General features: G+C 59.7%; 4 protein-coding genes across 4 annotated transcripts; all 4 read left to right on the forward strand.

Annotated features, from left to right (window-relative positions):
- Nucleotides 1-707: 707 nt before the first annotated feature.
- On the forward strand, nt 708-1,667 carry LBRM_04_0280 (conserved hypothetical protein; the record flags this gene model as incomplete). Its single annotated transcript, XM_001561663.1, has 1 exon — nt 708-1,667. One exon carries the CDS (start codon nt 708-710, stop codon nt 1,665-1,667), a length of 960 nt encoding a protein of 319 aa, XP_001561713.1.
- A 4,120-nt stretch (nt 1,668-5,787) lies between these two features.
- Nucleotides 5,788-9,810, forward strand: LBRM_04_0290 (RNA pseudouridylate synthase-like protein; the record flags this gene model as incomplete). Its single annotated transcript, XM_001561664.2, has 1 exon — nt 5,788-9,810. The coding sequence occupies one exon, from the start codon at nt 5,788-5,790 to the stop codon at nt 9,808-9,810; it is 4,023 nt and encodes a 1,340-aa protein (XP_001561714.2).
- Nucleotides 9,811-10,422: 612 nt separating this feature from the next.
- Nucleotides 10,423-11,250, forward strand: LBRM_04_0300 (conserved hypothetical protein; the record flags this gene model as incomplete). The annotated part of the gene is made up of 1 exon (XM_001561665.1): nt 10,423-11,250. The coding sequence occupies one exon, from the start codon at nt 10,423-10,425 to the stop codon at nt 11,248-11,250; it is 828 nt and encodes a 275-aa protein (XP_001561715.1).
- A 740-nt stretch (nt 11,251-11,990) lies between these two features.
- On the forward strand, nt 11,991-13,433 carry LBRM_04_0310 (conserved hypothetical protein; the record flags this gene model as incomplete). The annotated part of the gene is made up of 1 exon (XM_001561666.2): nt 11,991-13,433. One exon carries the CDS (start codon nt 11,991-11,993, stop codon nt 13,431-13,433), a length of 1,443 nt encoding a protein of 480 aa, XP_001561716.2.
- Nucleotides 13,434-14,897: the final 1,464 nt, after the last annotated feature.

Here is a 14,897-nt window from a genome sequence, read left to right on the forward strand (position 1 = left end):
GGAGTTCCTTTTGCCTCTGCCTTCTGTAAAGCACACGTGTGTATACTCTTCTCTCTTTCCGTGCCCCCTCTCTCTCCCCTCCCCCCCCCTTCCGCTCTCTCTCCCCCTGTCGTCGTCTTCTCCTCGCTTGTCTTTGTCTTCATTGGAACTGAGCATGTACAAGCAAGTCAGCAAATAGACAGTACGGCGCTGAGCAGCCAGAAACGACGGCAACTCGTACGATCCCTCACCCTCTCTTCCCCCCTCTCTGCGTGCGTGGGTCTGTCGGTGTGTGTGTGTGGAGCGTACGCGTGCACACACGCCCTCTCCTCTTTCGATGATGCCTCCCCCTCATCACGCCCTTTCCTGCAGGATTGCCGAGAGTACGGAGCGGTCTTCAGAAAGGCAGTTACACGAGCGGCCTCGAGCCAGCCCCCACATCACCCACTGCTGCACTGCACCGCTGCTCTCGCTCTCTGCCTTCTCTCACTTCACTACCGCCTTCTTTTCCCTACGCCTCAACTTACCTAACGGACGTCGCCTCTGCTCTCCTAAAGGTTTCTCTCTCTCTCTCTCTTCAGCTAGCACTGCGCTTCCACTATCACGGTTAGTACCAACTCTATTTCCCCACCCCACCCCATCGTCGCGGCCGCACGCCCTCACACCCCTCTCGTTGTTGTTTGACGATCGTAGGACAGGACGTGCAGACGTCATCTCGAGTCAAACAGATGCAGCAACAGCAAAGGCAACCGGTGGAGCATTATCTGTATGTGGAGCTTATATCGCTCACTTACAGTGGTCCCGCTCCAGCCCCCGCACCGGCATGCACGGACCCAACGCCGGATGAGCAGCTCCGCCAGGCCATTACTCACAAGAAGGAGATGCTGAAGCAGAAGGAAGCGCAGCAGCGACAGCAGGTCGCTCACGGTGCGGGCCAGGCCCACAACCCCGCCTCAGGTACTGCGAGTGGTGGTGGGTCCTTCACGAAGCATCTGTCCGTCAGCGCCGGCGAAATTTTTTCCAACATCAAGAGCTCTGTCTCGCACGCGGTCCTATCCCTCGAGAAGGGCGCCACGAACGTGTCGACCCGCACGGAGGAGCAAATGCGTCAGTACGAGTACCAGCACGACTTGGACCGCTTTCGCCTGCACTTTTGGGAGCTAGTCGAGCAGGGCGAGTTGCTCCTGGGCGCCTATCGCTGCAGCGCGATGCACGGCGGCGTTCAAGTTAATGGCCACATTCAGATCACACGCCATTACCTGTGCTTCTTCGCGGACACCTCTTCGACTATCACCAAGACGACGGATGCAGTCAGGGACGCCTTGGCGTCAGTCCGTCAGCCGGCCGGCGCCAACCCCGAGGGGCGGCACCGCCCTGTTGGCATCAAGCTGGTGACTCCCTTGGTCGAGATCGCCTCTATCCAGCCTTCTGTGGCGCACAAGACCATCGACGGTCAGGCGCCCTTCTTCACGCTGCTTCCCGCAGCGACGGTGTGTGCGACAGCGTTGCAGGTGTACACGGCGGACAAGAAGCTCCACCAATTCCTGAACTTCGAGTCTCTCATGTCCCGGGCTTCTGGGGCGCTCTCCGAGCTCAAGACCTCCCCACTGGATCAGACGTACAACTACCTTGACCATGCGTGGCGTGAATTGGTGACTGTGCCGTTGAAGGGTGTCGAGTATGCGTAGAGGGTGTGTGCGACTTCCTATCGAGCTGCACTTCTCATCCGGCGCACGTTACCCCCGCCCCCGCTCACCGCCTTGCCCTTCCTTTCCGTGAGGCGGAGTCGAAGGACGTGGTAAAAAGCTACGTCAAGCCTACACAAGGACTTTTCGGAGGGGCAGAGGAGGGGGAAGCAGCACCGCGCGATGGTCTCAGCAGGGGACTACAGAAGATGTGTGAATGGGACTGAACCAGGGTGCAGAGTCACTTGAAGTATGTTGGACGGAAGCACCTCCGTGGCGGGTCGTGGGGGGAGAAGGACTGACGAGGCTCCACTTGGAGACGCACAATCCAAAGGGCAGATTCTCCTTCACCCTCATTCTTCCTCATTTTAAATCCCCCACCCCATTCCATAGTGGAAGCCCGTCGAGTAACGCGCTAGTGCGCATTCGACTCTCTCTCTCTGCCCAAAGCGACGCTTCAGTGTGTCCCCTTCATCGCTACGCGCGAGGGGTTCTCGACTAGACGAGGGAAACAGTGCCTTTCATCTCCGTCTTCTGTGTGTGGGTGGGGGGAGGGGATTGCAGGAGCATGGGGTAAATGTCAGTACTTCGACTGACACCCACGCACTGGACGGGGCTAGCCGATACGCTCGCCTTTCCTGTGTACTCTTCTCTAGGGTCCTTCGAAGAATCGTCTCCACCCTTTTCTGCAAGGCACTGGTTGAACCAGCGTGACTTTGCGGTGCCAGCGCAAACAGTGTGGGACGGCCCCTGATCACCTTCATGCCACAGCAGCAGCAGCCGCCACAATGCGCAGACAACAGCGGTCGATTTGAAGAGGCAGATCGCCTGCCCCTTGACTTCACGGTGCTGCTGTGCCGCATCTGCTTGTGTCGCTCCTCAACCATACGAAGAGGCTGCCTTGGGTATGTCTCACGGGGAGCGTACACGCCAGACGACGGAGCTGTGACAGCGCTTCAGCAACTCCCGCACGGGTATGCAGGCATAGGGGCCCCTTCAGAGCTCCGCACGCGCACAATCTTCCTCATGCGCAACGATCGCGTGCGCTTCAGCGCGTCACCCTCTGGCGGGCTGCGCGCAGACTCACCGGACGAAGGAAAACGAGTGGTGTGCAGGCAACGACCCCCCCCCTCTGTTTTGCGAGGCTACCTTACCCGCAGTGGGCAGGTGGTGGGGTAGACAGATCGACATCAAGCCAGGAGGAGCCGCGATGCTTAATGGGCATCGTACACGCATAGGCGCAGCGGCAAGAGTTTACGGCCCCACCCCCCTGGCTTGCAGCGATCACGCCGAATGTGAAGCCGCGGGGGGGAGGCTGAGGACTTGACGTGCTGCCAGAAACACCTTTGATCAGCCAAAATACAAAATACAAAAAAAGGCAGGTATGGTTGCTGCTCTGCTACGGACTGCAACCTCCTCGTCATGCCGCTGAGCACGGGCTCTACGATGGTGGCAAACGGGACAGTGCGATGCATGGAGGCCCAAACACTGGCGCCACCAGCACGCCGCATGCACCTCTCATCTTTTCGCTTCTCTTCGGCCACGGCGTGCTGGAGCACGACGACAAAGTAAAGAGGTCGGCATAAATCAGCCCTGCATCAGAGGCACCGACGTCGACAGCCTGGATTACGGGCTTGGTCACCGGCCTTCAACGCCACGCCGCCATTCCCCTATATTGACCTGCAGGACAGACACCACTACCTCTGCTCCCGAGCAGAGAGGGACCATGGGCGCAGACTGCCCGGATCAAGGCATGCAGTCTGGTCAGATCCGTCGGGCACCGATCGTGCAGCAAGTACCCGAAGAAGGGACAAGGAAGGACAAAAAGAGCTCATGAGACGCAACGGCCCGATTCCATGGCAGAGACGTCTCGTCCGAGACGACGGGGATTTAGCTGCAGTGTGGCACAGGGGTGTGGATGGACTGTGGTGCTGTGTGCCTGTAGTTGGTGACCTGTTCACGGTGGAATGATGGTGTTGGACGGTAAAAGAACTCTAGTTACTCATTGGGTATTCCTCCCCCCCCCTCACATGCACACATGGGCAGACGTCGGCAGGCAACAAATTCGCAATGCTGAGCACGCCAGTGTTTGCCAGGGCCACCCACCTCATACTACCCACCCCTCCCCTCCCCCCTTCATCCTCTTCTCTGCGGCGTTTGCATTTTTGCTTGGTTTTCTCTTGTCGTTTATTTCTGCACTATTTTTCCTTTCGTTTCGTGCCTCCCCCCACTGTGTGCGTGTGTGTGGGTATCGCCTCCTCCCTCCCTCCTCCCCCTCCCTCCACACACGTTCAAATCCTGTCTGGTCTCCCCCTCTCTGTCTGGTTCGCTGCCCCGGCGTGTACCCCGGCGCCGCTCCGTCTTCTTCATTTGCCCACTTTTCCTTTGAGCTGCGCTGGTGGATGTGCGCCACGTTCTCTCCTTTGATTGTATCTCTGCTTGCTCGTTGGCGTGTGTGTGTGTGTGTGTGTGTGGAGAGAGAGAGAAGGCGGGGAGGGGCAGCGAGTGAATCGAATGGAGGAAGACTTGGCTGGATGGATCAGTCGAGAGCAGCAGCGCGTTTTGGGGGGCTGCTGCTCGCCTCTGCGCGTGTGTGTGTGTGTGTGTGTGTCCCTCTCTCTCGTCTGCCTGCCTGTCTGTCTGCGGCCCTGCACTGTGCGTGACTGGAAAAAATGGCAGCCCTTCAATTTCTCCTTTCGCCCGCCCTGCCACTCGATCGCTGGCTGTGGCAGGTGAGGGTGTTGCCTTGTTTTAGGGGCCGGTGCGGCTTGGTGTCTTCTGCTGTGGTCAATCGGCTTCGAGTAGTGGAACAGTAAACAGGTACAAACAGGCAGACACGTGCGCATCAGTGTACTAAGGAGGAGGCGTGCCTTGGACCGCAAAAAAAAAATATATGCTGGCCGACTAACGTGGACTCGCGCGTGCGCTCTCGCCCTCCCTCTCTCCTCCTCCTCACCCTTCCCAAGCCTGCAAGCGAGAGTGCGCCGGTCCCTGCAGAAGAGGATGTCGTCTTTGCTTGATTGATTGACTGTGGCACACCCTTCTCAGGACACAACGGTGCGACGAGGTCGGGTGGGGACTGTCCAGGCTTTTCGCTTTCTCTGCTGTGTAGGAGCGAGCGCTTCACTCCATCTGCCAGCGCTACTTTGTAGTTCCCCATTGTCTTTGGGAAGGGGCCCCAGTGGCCTTATGGTCCCCCCTCTCGTTCCTTCCACTGCCTGTTTCCTCGGGATGAGTCCCCCGCCCATCCGCACCCCCTCATGTCGCCGCCAGGTGAGACAGGTGGCCTCGCACTCTCTTCCTGCAGGCGTGGCCTCGGTGCGGTCCTCTCTCTCTCCCTCACGTTGTCGAGGGAGCGGGGGTCTTCGTGTGTGTGTGTGTGTGTGTGTGGGCACACACACAGATGCACGGACATGCACAGGTGAGAGAAAGAGCAAAGAAACGCGGCGCTTAAGGCATCGGCGTCCTCCTCATGCACGTGACGGTATTTGCTCAGCATGACGTACCGCCAGCCCACGCACCCCCTTTTTTGCTTTCCATCGTTGGCATCGTACTTCCCTCTCCCCCTTCTGCCAACCTCTCCACTCTCACGTCGTCCTTGTAATTTCGCACGGAGGTGCACACACACACACACACACACACACACACACACACACACGTGTGTCTTTTCTCCATGCGGGCAGCTCATGCGCTGGCGGTGTCTCGGCGCTGGTCAGACATTTTGTGCAGAACGTCGTCACCGCCGCTATGGACGCTTCAGTTGAGGCGTGCCTCCTTTTTCATACACGGTGACCTACTTCCACACACGCTGTCGGACTCGTCATTGCGCATATCCTCGAGCCACGCACCGAACGAGTGTGAGCGCAGCTCCAGGCGAAGGCGGCCGAAGGCGCACCAGATCGCTTCGACAGAGGAGATGCGTTTCTCCGCCAGCTCCCACAGCATTGACTGCAGCCGCCTCGCCGACCGTGCGAGGAGACGCCGTCAGCTCGCAGACGCCATCCACGCAGCGCAGGCGTTCCGCAGTTGGTGTGTCATCCATACCTCGCGCACCCAAGCAGCGGTGGAGGCATCCGTGGCGGCAGCCGCTGCACAGCGATCTGGTGAGCTCTCCTCCTCTCATATGGTGGCGCTGCACCGTGTTGGCGGCGGTGATAGTGTCGCCACGCTCGCGGACATCGGGTATGAAGAAGGCGCTGACAGCCATACCACGCAGAATCACCTCGGCTTCAGTCCACCGACGGCACCAACCGCGAACACTCCTCTCAAAGCGGGTGGGGCGGTATCACTAACGGAGCGCCGCATGCTAGAGCACTACGCGGTCCTCCTGCACGACATACGCGTCGCAGCCACGCAGGTCGCCACGTCGGATTACCATCGCTTTTACGCTGCGGCAGTGGAAGAACTGCTGACAGCGTCAGCGTCTCGGGGTGGCCGTGGTGCCGTCTCCGTGCCGCGCTCCGTCGTTTGGCAGGACGCTGCTGCACCAAAGGACTCTGGAAATGGCGGAGAGGACGCTACGGCGCAGGCCGAACGTCGCCTCGCTGCGTGGGCATCGTCCTGGTACACGGAGCTTAAGCAGTGGCATGCGCGCCACAGCACGCATGCGCCTGGTACGAGCAACGTTTTTGACGCCCAGCAGTCTCTTCTCAACGGCGAGCTGGGGCAGGACGTGCTTGATGGTCGCGAGGATGTGGTAGGGACACGGGAGGAAGACAAGTCGATGGCGGCGCTGCTGCTGCAGGGCCAGTGGCAGGTCGCCATCGACAGTCTTCTTGCAGGTGACGCAACACAACCCCCTTTCGCATCTGCGGCACCGACCGAGCCGCACAGCACCTTCTCTACGGTGCCCCAGCAACTGTCCGTGGCGGAACTCTTCTCTACGGCGTCGGTGCTGCACCGACACCGCGTGCCGTGGCGACCCTCACCTCAACGAGGCTCGGCGAACTCGTCCAGCAGCACGCTTCCGCCGCTGCCGAGGCGCCTTGCCCTTGCCCCCGTGACGCCGACAGAGCTGCGCCTACTTCAATACCCGCCGTCGCCGGGGCTGCGCGTGCTGTCACACCTGACCGCTTCTGAAGAGCAGTGCGGGGAGTGCCAGGCGAAGTCTGCGGGGAACAGGGTGAAGGTAGCACCGTCGCAGTTGTTGGAGGCAGCCGCGGCTGCGGAGGTGGCAGCCGGCCGTGCCACAGGTACCCCACCGACGTGCGTAGTTCGCCTGCGACGTCGTCTATGGGTGCTGCAGCACCTCCCGCGTCACCTCCCAGCCTCCCTCATCCGCTTCCAGGAACCGCGACGACCATCGAAGCGTGCCGGCGGCGGCAGTTGTTGCAAGGGGCCGAATAGGACAATGCCGCGCGCGTACCTCCTTCGCAGTCACGCACTGGAGAAGCTGCCGTGGTACACACTCTGTGTGCTCGGTGAGGTGTTGGAGGTGGGTGGGAAGGACAACTTGACAGTCGCGACGGTGCTGCGCAACGCACGCACACACACATGCGCCGCGCTCTTCCTTAACGTGCCTGCCGACTACGCGGCCCTGCACGACTACGTGCACACCCTCTTCCTCACGCTCGGCAGCAGCATGGTCGCACGCGCGGTCGCCACTCAACAGAGGCAACAAGGACGCAGAGACAGTGAGAAGGCTGTCAGTGTGTTCGAAGGCGCCTTTGCGCAGACGGCTATCGCGCTGCTTCAGCCACCCCCGCCAGAGGCGTACGCAGCGGCCGGACTATCAGCAAGACCCATCTCTGCCTCAGGTAATGCTACCAGCCTTCTCGCAAGATCGTCGTCGGTGCAGGCACCAAGCCCCAGCACAGACATCACGGACGTTCACGTGGTGTCGCCGCAGGTGTTTTGCCATCTCTGTGCCGCCGTGCAGGACTGGCGCAACTACCACCTCTCTCTCTACTGCGAAACGCTAAGCCAAATCGCGGACAGCGACGGTGTGGCGCTGCGCGAGCTGGCGCGAGTGCTGGAAGTGCAGCCACACAGCGAGGAGGAACTACAAGAGAAAGCGGCTGTGGTGCTGGCGCCAGAGAGCGCGGCCGCAGTCGTCACGGCGCTCCTGCTGCAGCGCCTCGACCAGGTGTCACGGCCGTCTGCGTCGTCCCTGTCGACGACGGACGGTGCCCCTCTCCCCTCCCTCTCCGACGCACCTCGCACCATCGCCCCACACCCCAGCGTTGGATGCCACCCGCAGGCCACATCTCCTTCCCCGCCTCCACTTCCGCAAGTCCTTTATTTCATTGCGCCGCACGATAAGGCGCACGCGGTGGCCAACTACTTCAAGGGCATCTTCCACCGATCCTTCTTCAAGCGCGTAGTGACAGCGGCAGCGGCAGCGAAGGAGGAGGCAGTCGTAGGGGCGGCGGCGACGCCAGGCCTAAAGAAAGACCCGCGGCAGCCGCGCGATTACGCCGCGCCCATTTCCGCCACCCCCACCACGACCGCGACCAGCCCCCGCACAGCAGAGGAAGGGAACGACAGCGCATCAGCGCCACCAGCCCTTGTGTTGCCACCGGCTGAGTGGGACCGCAACGCCGCCGCACGCCTTGTCGGTCGCACGCTGCGGCGCCTCGACCGCTACCCAACGCGCACGACGGAGGCCTTCTTTGCCCGTTACGTGCGTGGCGACGATGTGGACCCAAAGAGGGAGGGTGAGGAAGCGGCCTCCGTCGCAGTCGCAGCCGCAACTCAGTCCGCATCAACGACGGTTGCCCCCCCGCTCGCCATGAACCTCTTCGTGGTGAGCCTGCAAGCTGCCGTGGACTACTGGCATGACCGCCACTGCCGCCCCGTCCTCGACGTTCCACCCACGGCGTCATGCTCTCCCCAGCAGAAGGGGGAGCAGGCAACCTTCACAGCTCAGTCAGCCGCGACCGTACCAGCAGTCGATAGTCCAACCAGCGCCCTCGTGGGCACTGCCGCAGCGGCCACGCCCGCTAGCGTGGAAGCCTCGTTGAGCGAGGATGACAAGGATGGCTTACCTGACGCAATCGTTCTACTCGCCTCCCCACCAATACTCCCGCACGGACTGCACGCGGTCTACAAGCCTGCCGGCGTGAACTGCACCCTGCACGCACACTACCCGTCTCTCGTGTACCCCTTTCTCACTTGCGAGCTGCCCTGGAGGGCGGGAGGGGTGGTGACAGCGGATGGCAACGACGAGCATCGTGACGCCCGTGCGTCCTCGTCGTCACTGCCACCGTCCTCTCCACCTTCCTGCGTGCCAGTTCTTCGTCAACAGGGGCTCGTAAACCGCATTGACGTGGGCACGAGCGGCGTCGTCCTTGTTGCCCGCAACGCGGCCGCGCTGCACGGCGCCACCGACACGATGATACGAGAGCACCACATACGCAAGACGTATCGGGCGCTCGTGCAACGGTGGCCTCCCTTCTCGTCCTCGTCCAGCGCGTCCACTGTGCCGTACAGCAATGACAGCGCAGAGGTGGCGCCGCTCTTCAGCGTATCGCCCTTCTTGTCCCCGATGGCGAGCACTGTTGTGTGCGCACCGGTGTACGCGGCTGGCGCCACGGCGGCCTCCATCCGCTGGCGTCCAGCGCTGTCGCTGAGCCATGACTGTCAGCTTCAGTTGTCCGCGCGACACAGCGCAGACACGCTCTCGGTCGCGGGCGCCGCCTCGACGTTGTCGCAGTCATCGAGTATCCCCAGCTCTCCCTGTTCTCTTGCACATGTACATCAGCAGTACGCCACCCTGCACGCCGCTCTACAAGACCAGCGGAATGCCATCACGTGCTACCGTGTACTCGAGTATTTCGCGTCTACTGGGGTCGCCTACGTGCAGGTGGAGCTGCGCAGCGGGCGGCGGCACCAGATACGGCAGCACTTTGCGCAACTCGGCTTCCCTCTTGTTGGCGACGCTCGCTACCATGCCGGGGTAGCCGCAGGCCACTCGGGAACGACGTTCGGGATGCAACGAGCCGCGCTCCACGCCTACGCGGTTAACATCCTCGCCACCACAAGCGGTGACGGCCAGGCGAGCAATGAGGAGGGACCTAACCGCGTGGTGGTGCAGGCTGCACTGCCAGCCGACATGCATCATGCTCTGCTTGCGCTTCGGAAAGCGGAACAAGACAAGTCGCGTCGGCAGAGACAGCAGCAGCAACCACAACAGCATCGTGGCTGACGTGAGCCCCCTCCCCCCAACGCAGACGTAGGCGAAAGAGGGGGAGATGGCGTGGGGAAGGGATGAGCCTCTTTGTATCTCCCTCTCTCTCTCCTGCTTATCCTGGCACCTAACGTTCATCCTCAAATTCCAACGCGCTCACGCACATCGCCACACTGACGCACTCACACGTATGCATACTGCCAAGCCACTTCTTCGCTCTGGTTACCTTTCGGAGGGAGGGAGGGAGGGCGGGGGCCTTGTCGAATGGGGCCATCGCCTGCGCACTGAAAGAGAACGCGAGAAGAAGATGGGGGAACGTGCACACTTCGCTCATCCACGCAGGGGCGTCGTCATTGGATTTCCTCCCTTATCAGTTTCTTCTCCTCCCCCGCACCTTTTGTTTCCGCCCCACCCCTGCCCTTGGCTCTTCACCGCCTCATTCACCCGCGACGGAACCCGATGACACGCCCTACCGACCGCACCACACTCATCGGGGCGAAGCCACTCACGCACAACTGCCGCAAAGTGTTGGCGGGGCCGTAACGCAGCGAGACACACAATGCAGACGCCGACGCCTTTTCTTTTTCCCTTTTGTCTTGAGTAAACGCGTACACAGTGGCGCACGTAATTATGAGCATGACGGTGCCCTCCTCACTCTCTTCCGCGTCAGTGCCGCCCAGCTCGTGCCCCAAAGCCGCCTACTGCCTGCAGCAAGCGCAGGCAGCCAAGACGGCGGGTAACGCCGCGCTGCAAGCCGGCAACCCACGTGGCGCCTCCTTCCAGTACAAGAAGGTATACCTCCACCTCGCCGAGTACCTGCCATGTGATGTGGTCCAGTCAGCCTCCCCCGTTGCTCTGGGATACGCCAATGGCGGCGGCAGCGACGCGGATGGCAACGGCGGGCTCGTGCAGATGCTACAGGAAGAGCAACGCCGCAAGCAACCAAAGAAAGCGGCGGCGGTCAGTGGGAACGAATCGCCATCTACGACGACTGCAACGGCCTCAGCGGAGGCAGCGCTGCTCGAGCTCCAAGCGCAAGTGACGCAGCTGTACGCCACCACTCTCAACAACCTTGTGCTGGCCAACATGAAGCTAGGACGTTACCAAGAGGGAGTTAAATGTGCAACCGCCGTGCTAGAGCAACCTACGCTGCGAGCCGCCCTCGATGCCGGCGCGCAAAGCCGCGCCTCAGCTCACTTTAGCGACACCCCGGCTGGCAAGGCGCTGCTGCGTCGCGCCACCTGCTACGTAAAGCTTTCCGACTGGGCTTTGGCTGAGGCAGATATATGTACGCTGAAAGCAGCAGCAGCAGCAGCCTCAGGAGGAGGAGCAGCTCATCCTGCCGGGGGCAGTGATGCTCTTGATGCGGCGGTGCTGCAGTTGACGCACGCCGTGGAGCAAGGTCGCCAGGCGGAGGTGGCGAAGGAGAAGAGAATGATGCGGCGCATGTTCGCGTAACGAACGACCGGTTCTCAGGCAAGGCGGCAGCATTGCTACGGCGGGAGAGACGTGAAGGCGTCACCCAAGCAGATGGCGCGGCTCGGGGTCCTCCCCGCTGCCGGACATCACGCCTTTTCACGTCTCCGGATTTCCCACACATCTTTTCAGCGCAGCCACTCCCATCGCCATCAGCTGCACACGTATGTGTGAGTGCGTGGCTCTCTCTCTCTCTCTCTCTCTCTCTCCTGTGTTATCCTCCTCCCTCGCTCTCTCGTAAGACATGTTTGTCGGTGATGAGGGGGGAAGGGGGGGGGACACACACGAATGACCTCAAAGGGAGACAACGAACAAAACACCCCAACGCAGGCACACGCACACCATCGTGGAACAGCCAAGTCACAAGCACGTGGGCGTCACAAGCGAGGATCAGATAGTTGCATATGTGGGTACGCAGGTAAGGCATCCGTGCATCCTCCTGGTGCTTGATGAGTTCTGCTCGGCCCTTCCCTTCCCCCTTCTCCACACCCACCCACCCCCCCGCCCCCCTCTCACTTTCTCACAAATTCATTCGCACATGTCTTGCACGGCACGCTAAAGAGGTCTCGTATTGCTGCTGACGTGGCTGACACGTTTGCTTGCCTGTTGCCTGCGTTTCTGCTGAAGTCTGCAATGGGGAAAGGGGGTGGTACAGCCACGTCAAGACATACTCACAGCCACAGAGACAAGGAAAAACCCCCGGAAGCAGAGAAGCGGAGAAGATGCGGCGCTCTGCGCGGCGTGCCAACGTGGCGGCGCTGTACGAGTTTGTCGATGGAAACTTCCTGAACAACAAGCGGCCGGCCATCCCTGGTGGGGCTTGGCCACTGGAATGCTTGCGCCGCAAGAGCCTTGCGGATCTGCAGCAGGTATGGCTGTCATTGCTGAAGGAGCGCAACATGCTGAGCACCATCAGAGAGCACTACCTGAAGCACCAGGAAGAGCTGGGGGCGATGCCGGCGCCGTCGCGACTGAAGATGGTGGAGGACTCGATGGAGAATGTGAAGAGGGTAGTGAAGGAGCGCGACGCGGAGGCGACAGCCGAGGCGGTGCGCATCTTCCAGGAGCGTCTCGCCAAAGGCATCTACCGCTACCCACCGGGGCCGCCACCCCCGCCCGGGGCCCACTGCTCGATGTGTACGGTGAAGCTGGTGCTGAGCCGCCGCGTCGACGAAGAGCGGCTGCGGGAGTTGCTTGGACGCTTCGACGTGTTCGAGGAGCACAAGGGCATTGTGGCCCTCACGATGCAGCTGCCCGAGGAGGTCCTGGCGAAGAAGCGCGACGCGGAGCAGCTGTGGCAACAGTACATGACAGAGCGGCGCGATGTAGAGGAGTACTATAAGTGGCCTGGCAGCAGCACGGGAGGTGCCGAGTCGGCGAGCGTGTACGACTACACAGTGGTAGAGCTTGCCCCGGGGGTGTACAGTGGACACCGTGGCACATCGGCTGCCGAGTCGAACGGCAAGGACGACGGCAACGCGGTTGCCCACGACGTCGTCCAGGCAGCGCAGCTACCGGTGCCGCCCCCCAAGACGCGACCCCCGCCCCCACGCAGCCCGCTCGAGCATATCAAGTACCAGCAGCGCTCTGTCCTCAGCAAGACAGTCATTCAGCTCGGCTATTTCCCCAACATCACGACCACGCCGCCGCAGTACACCAAAGTGGATGATGTGCCGCGTCCTGTACACCCAGACGAAATCGAGGGCCCGTGGGAGGTGCGGGTCACCTACGATGCAAAGGATGGACTGGCCTATGTGCAGTCTCTTGGCCTGACGTCCATCGACGGAGCAGTCGTGCTCTCAGTGGAGGAGGAAGTCCCCGCCACAGCGCAGCCGTACGCCGCCGTAGACCCGGTCTACCAGGAGGCCGTCCGCCGCGAGATGGCGCAGGAGGAGACGCTGATGAAGTGGCCGAACGTGCCGGAGTGGAAGTATCAGTACGACCTCTACACCAAGAAGAACCTTGCGCAGGTGGTCCAGTACAACTACTCCAACGTGGTCGACTACATCGACCGCGAGGTGCTCTTAACCGGCCGCTCTGTCTGGGAGTCGCCGATCGACATCGACCCCACGTGCGGCGGCATGAAGTCGGTACCGGCGCATGCGAAGAAGCCAAAACGCTACATGACACATGGCCTGAGCGAGGTAGGGGTGACCGATATTTAGTGGACGAAACGTGTGACCCTGATGGAGCTACCAGCGGTGTTTGCCGTTGCGTGGGTGCTGGAGACCGAGTACGGATGAGCGTATGTCTGTGTGTGTGTGTGTGTGTGTGTGTGTGTGTGTGTGTGTGTGTGTATGCGTGTCAGCGGCGCTGATCTCATCACAGAGTAGTCGATAGGGGGAGGTCCGCCTTATCGCGGCAGGGCATGTGTATGGGAAAATGGGCATGTCTTCCGGAGAATAATGAGGACGATGTCCATATCGCGTGGGGGCTTGAGGAATCCGTTGCTGCCCTTCGCGCGCGCTCAAGCAGGTCAAAGAATACGCCTGGGAAAAGCCCGGGGGCAACCGGTTGGCACCTGCCATGTATGAGCCTCCAGTGCCACCCACCACCCCACTGGACTCTCGGGTCATGCCAGCCCCCCCCCCCTCCCCTGTGAAGATGCGCGCGGAGGTGGCGCTGCAGGCACGCTACCCCTTCCTCGGCCCCACCGTGACGGGGGAGATGCTCACGGTGCTTGGACTGGAAGACGACGCCTGGTTCGTGGGTCTCGCTCACCCATCCTCGCCACACCAGGGGATGCATCTAACGATGCATTTGGCACTGGTGTGATTTTCAACCGAGGCGCCATTGCCACCGCCCCATTTCGTCCCCCGCAACACCAATACTATTCGAAAACGTCACGCCCCCCTCACCATCGTGCCACGTAACCTGCATATTCCTCTCTACGACAACCAGGAATCGTTGTTGTTCCTTTGATGTCCCATGCGGAACGTGTTCTGCGGTGATCATTTCTTGCATCCCTTGAACTGAGCGCTTTATTCTTAGATACCTCCACCTTCTGTTTCCCCATAACTTATCACATGAATTTCTTACTACTGAACCTGTCTGTTCTTCATCTATTACCCTTCTTTTAATTTGTTTTTTTTTATTTTGCCCTATATTTTTTTCTTTTTTCTTCCCTATCTTTCTTTTTTTTTCATTGTTTCTTTTTCTTCTGTCCTCATTTATTTTTTTTACTTTCCTTCCTATTTTTTTTATTTTTCTTTTTCTTTTTTATTTTTTTTTTTTCTTTCTCCTTTTTCTTTTCCTTTTATTAATATTTTTTTTAACCCTCTCTTTTTTCTTTTTTTTTTTTTATTCTTTTTTCCCCCTTTTTTCTCTCTTCCTTTTCTTTTCAATTTCTCCTTCTGCTTTTTCTTTTGCCTTTTCTTTTTTGCGTATACTATTTTTCCTCTCCCCCCTTCCGCTCTCCTTTGTTTTTCCCTTCTGTTTTTCCTGTTTTTCTTTTTTTTTTATTCGTTTTTCTTTCTCTTCTCTTTTTTTTTCTTCTTTTTTTTTCCCTTGTTCGCTTCTTTTCTTTTTATCTCCTTCTTTTCTGTTTTTTTTTTTTTTCCTTTTTTCCCTTTTTTCCCGTCTTTTCTTGTTTCTTTTTTCTCATCTCCCTTCTTCCTTTCCTTTTTTAG

Source organism: Leishmania braziliensis, chromosome 4, assembly GCF_000002845.2.
Source record: "Leishmania braziliensis MHOM/BR/75/M2904 complete genome, chromosome 4".
In the NCBI taxonomy this organism is placed as follows: domain Eukaryota; phylum Euglenozoa; class Kinetoplastea; order Trypanosomatida; family Trypanosomatidae; genus Leishmania; species Leishmania braziliensis.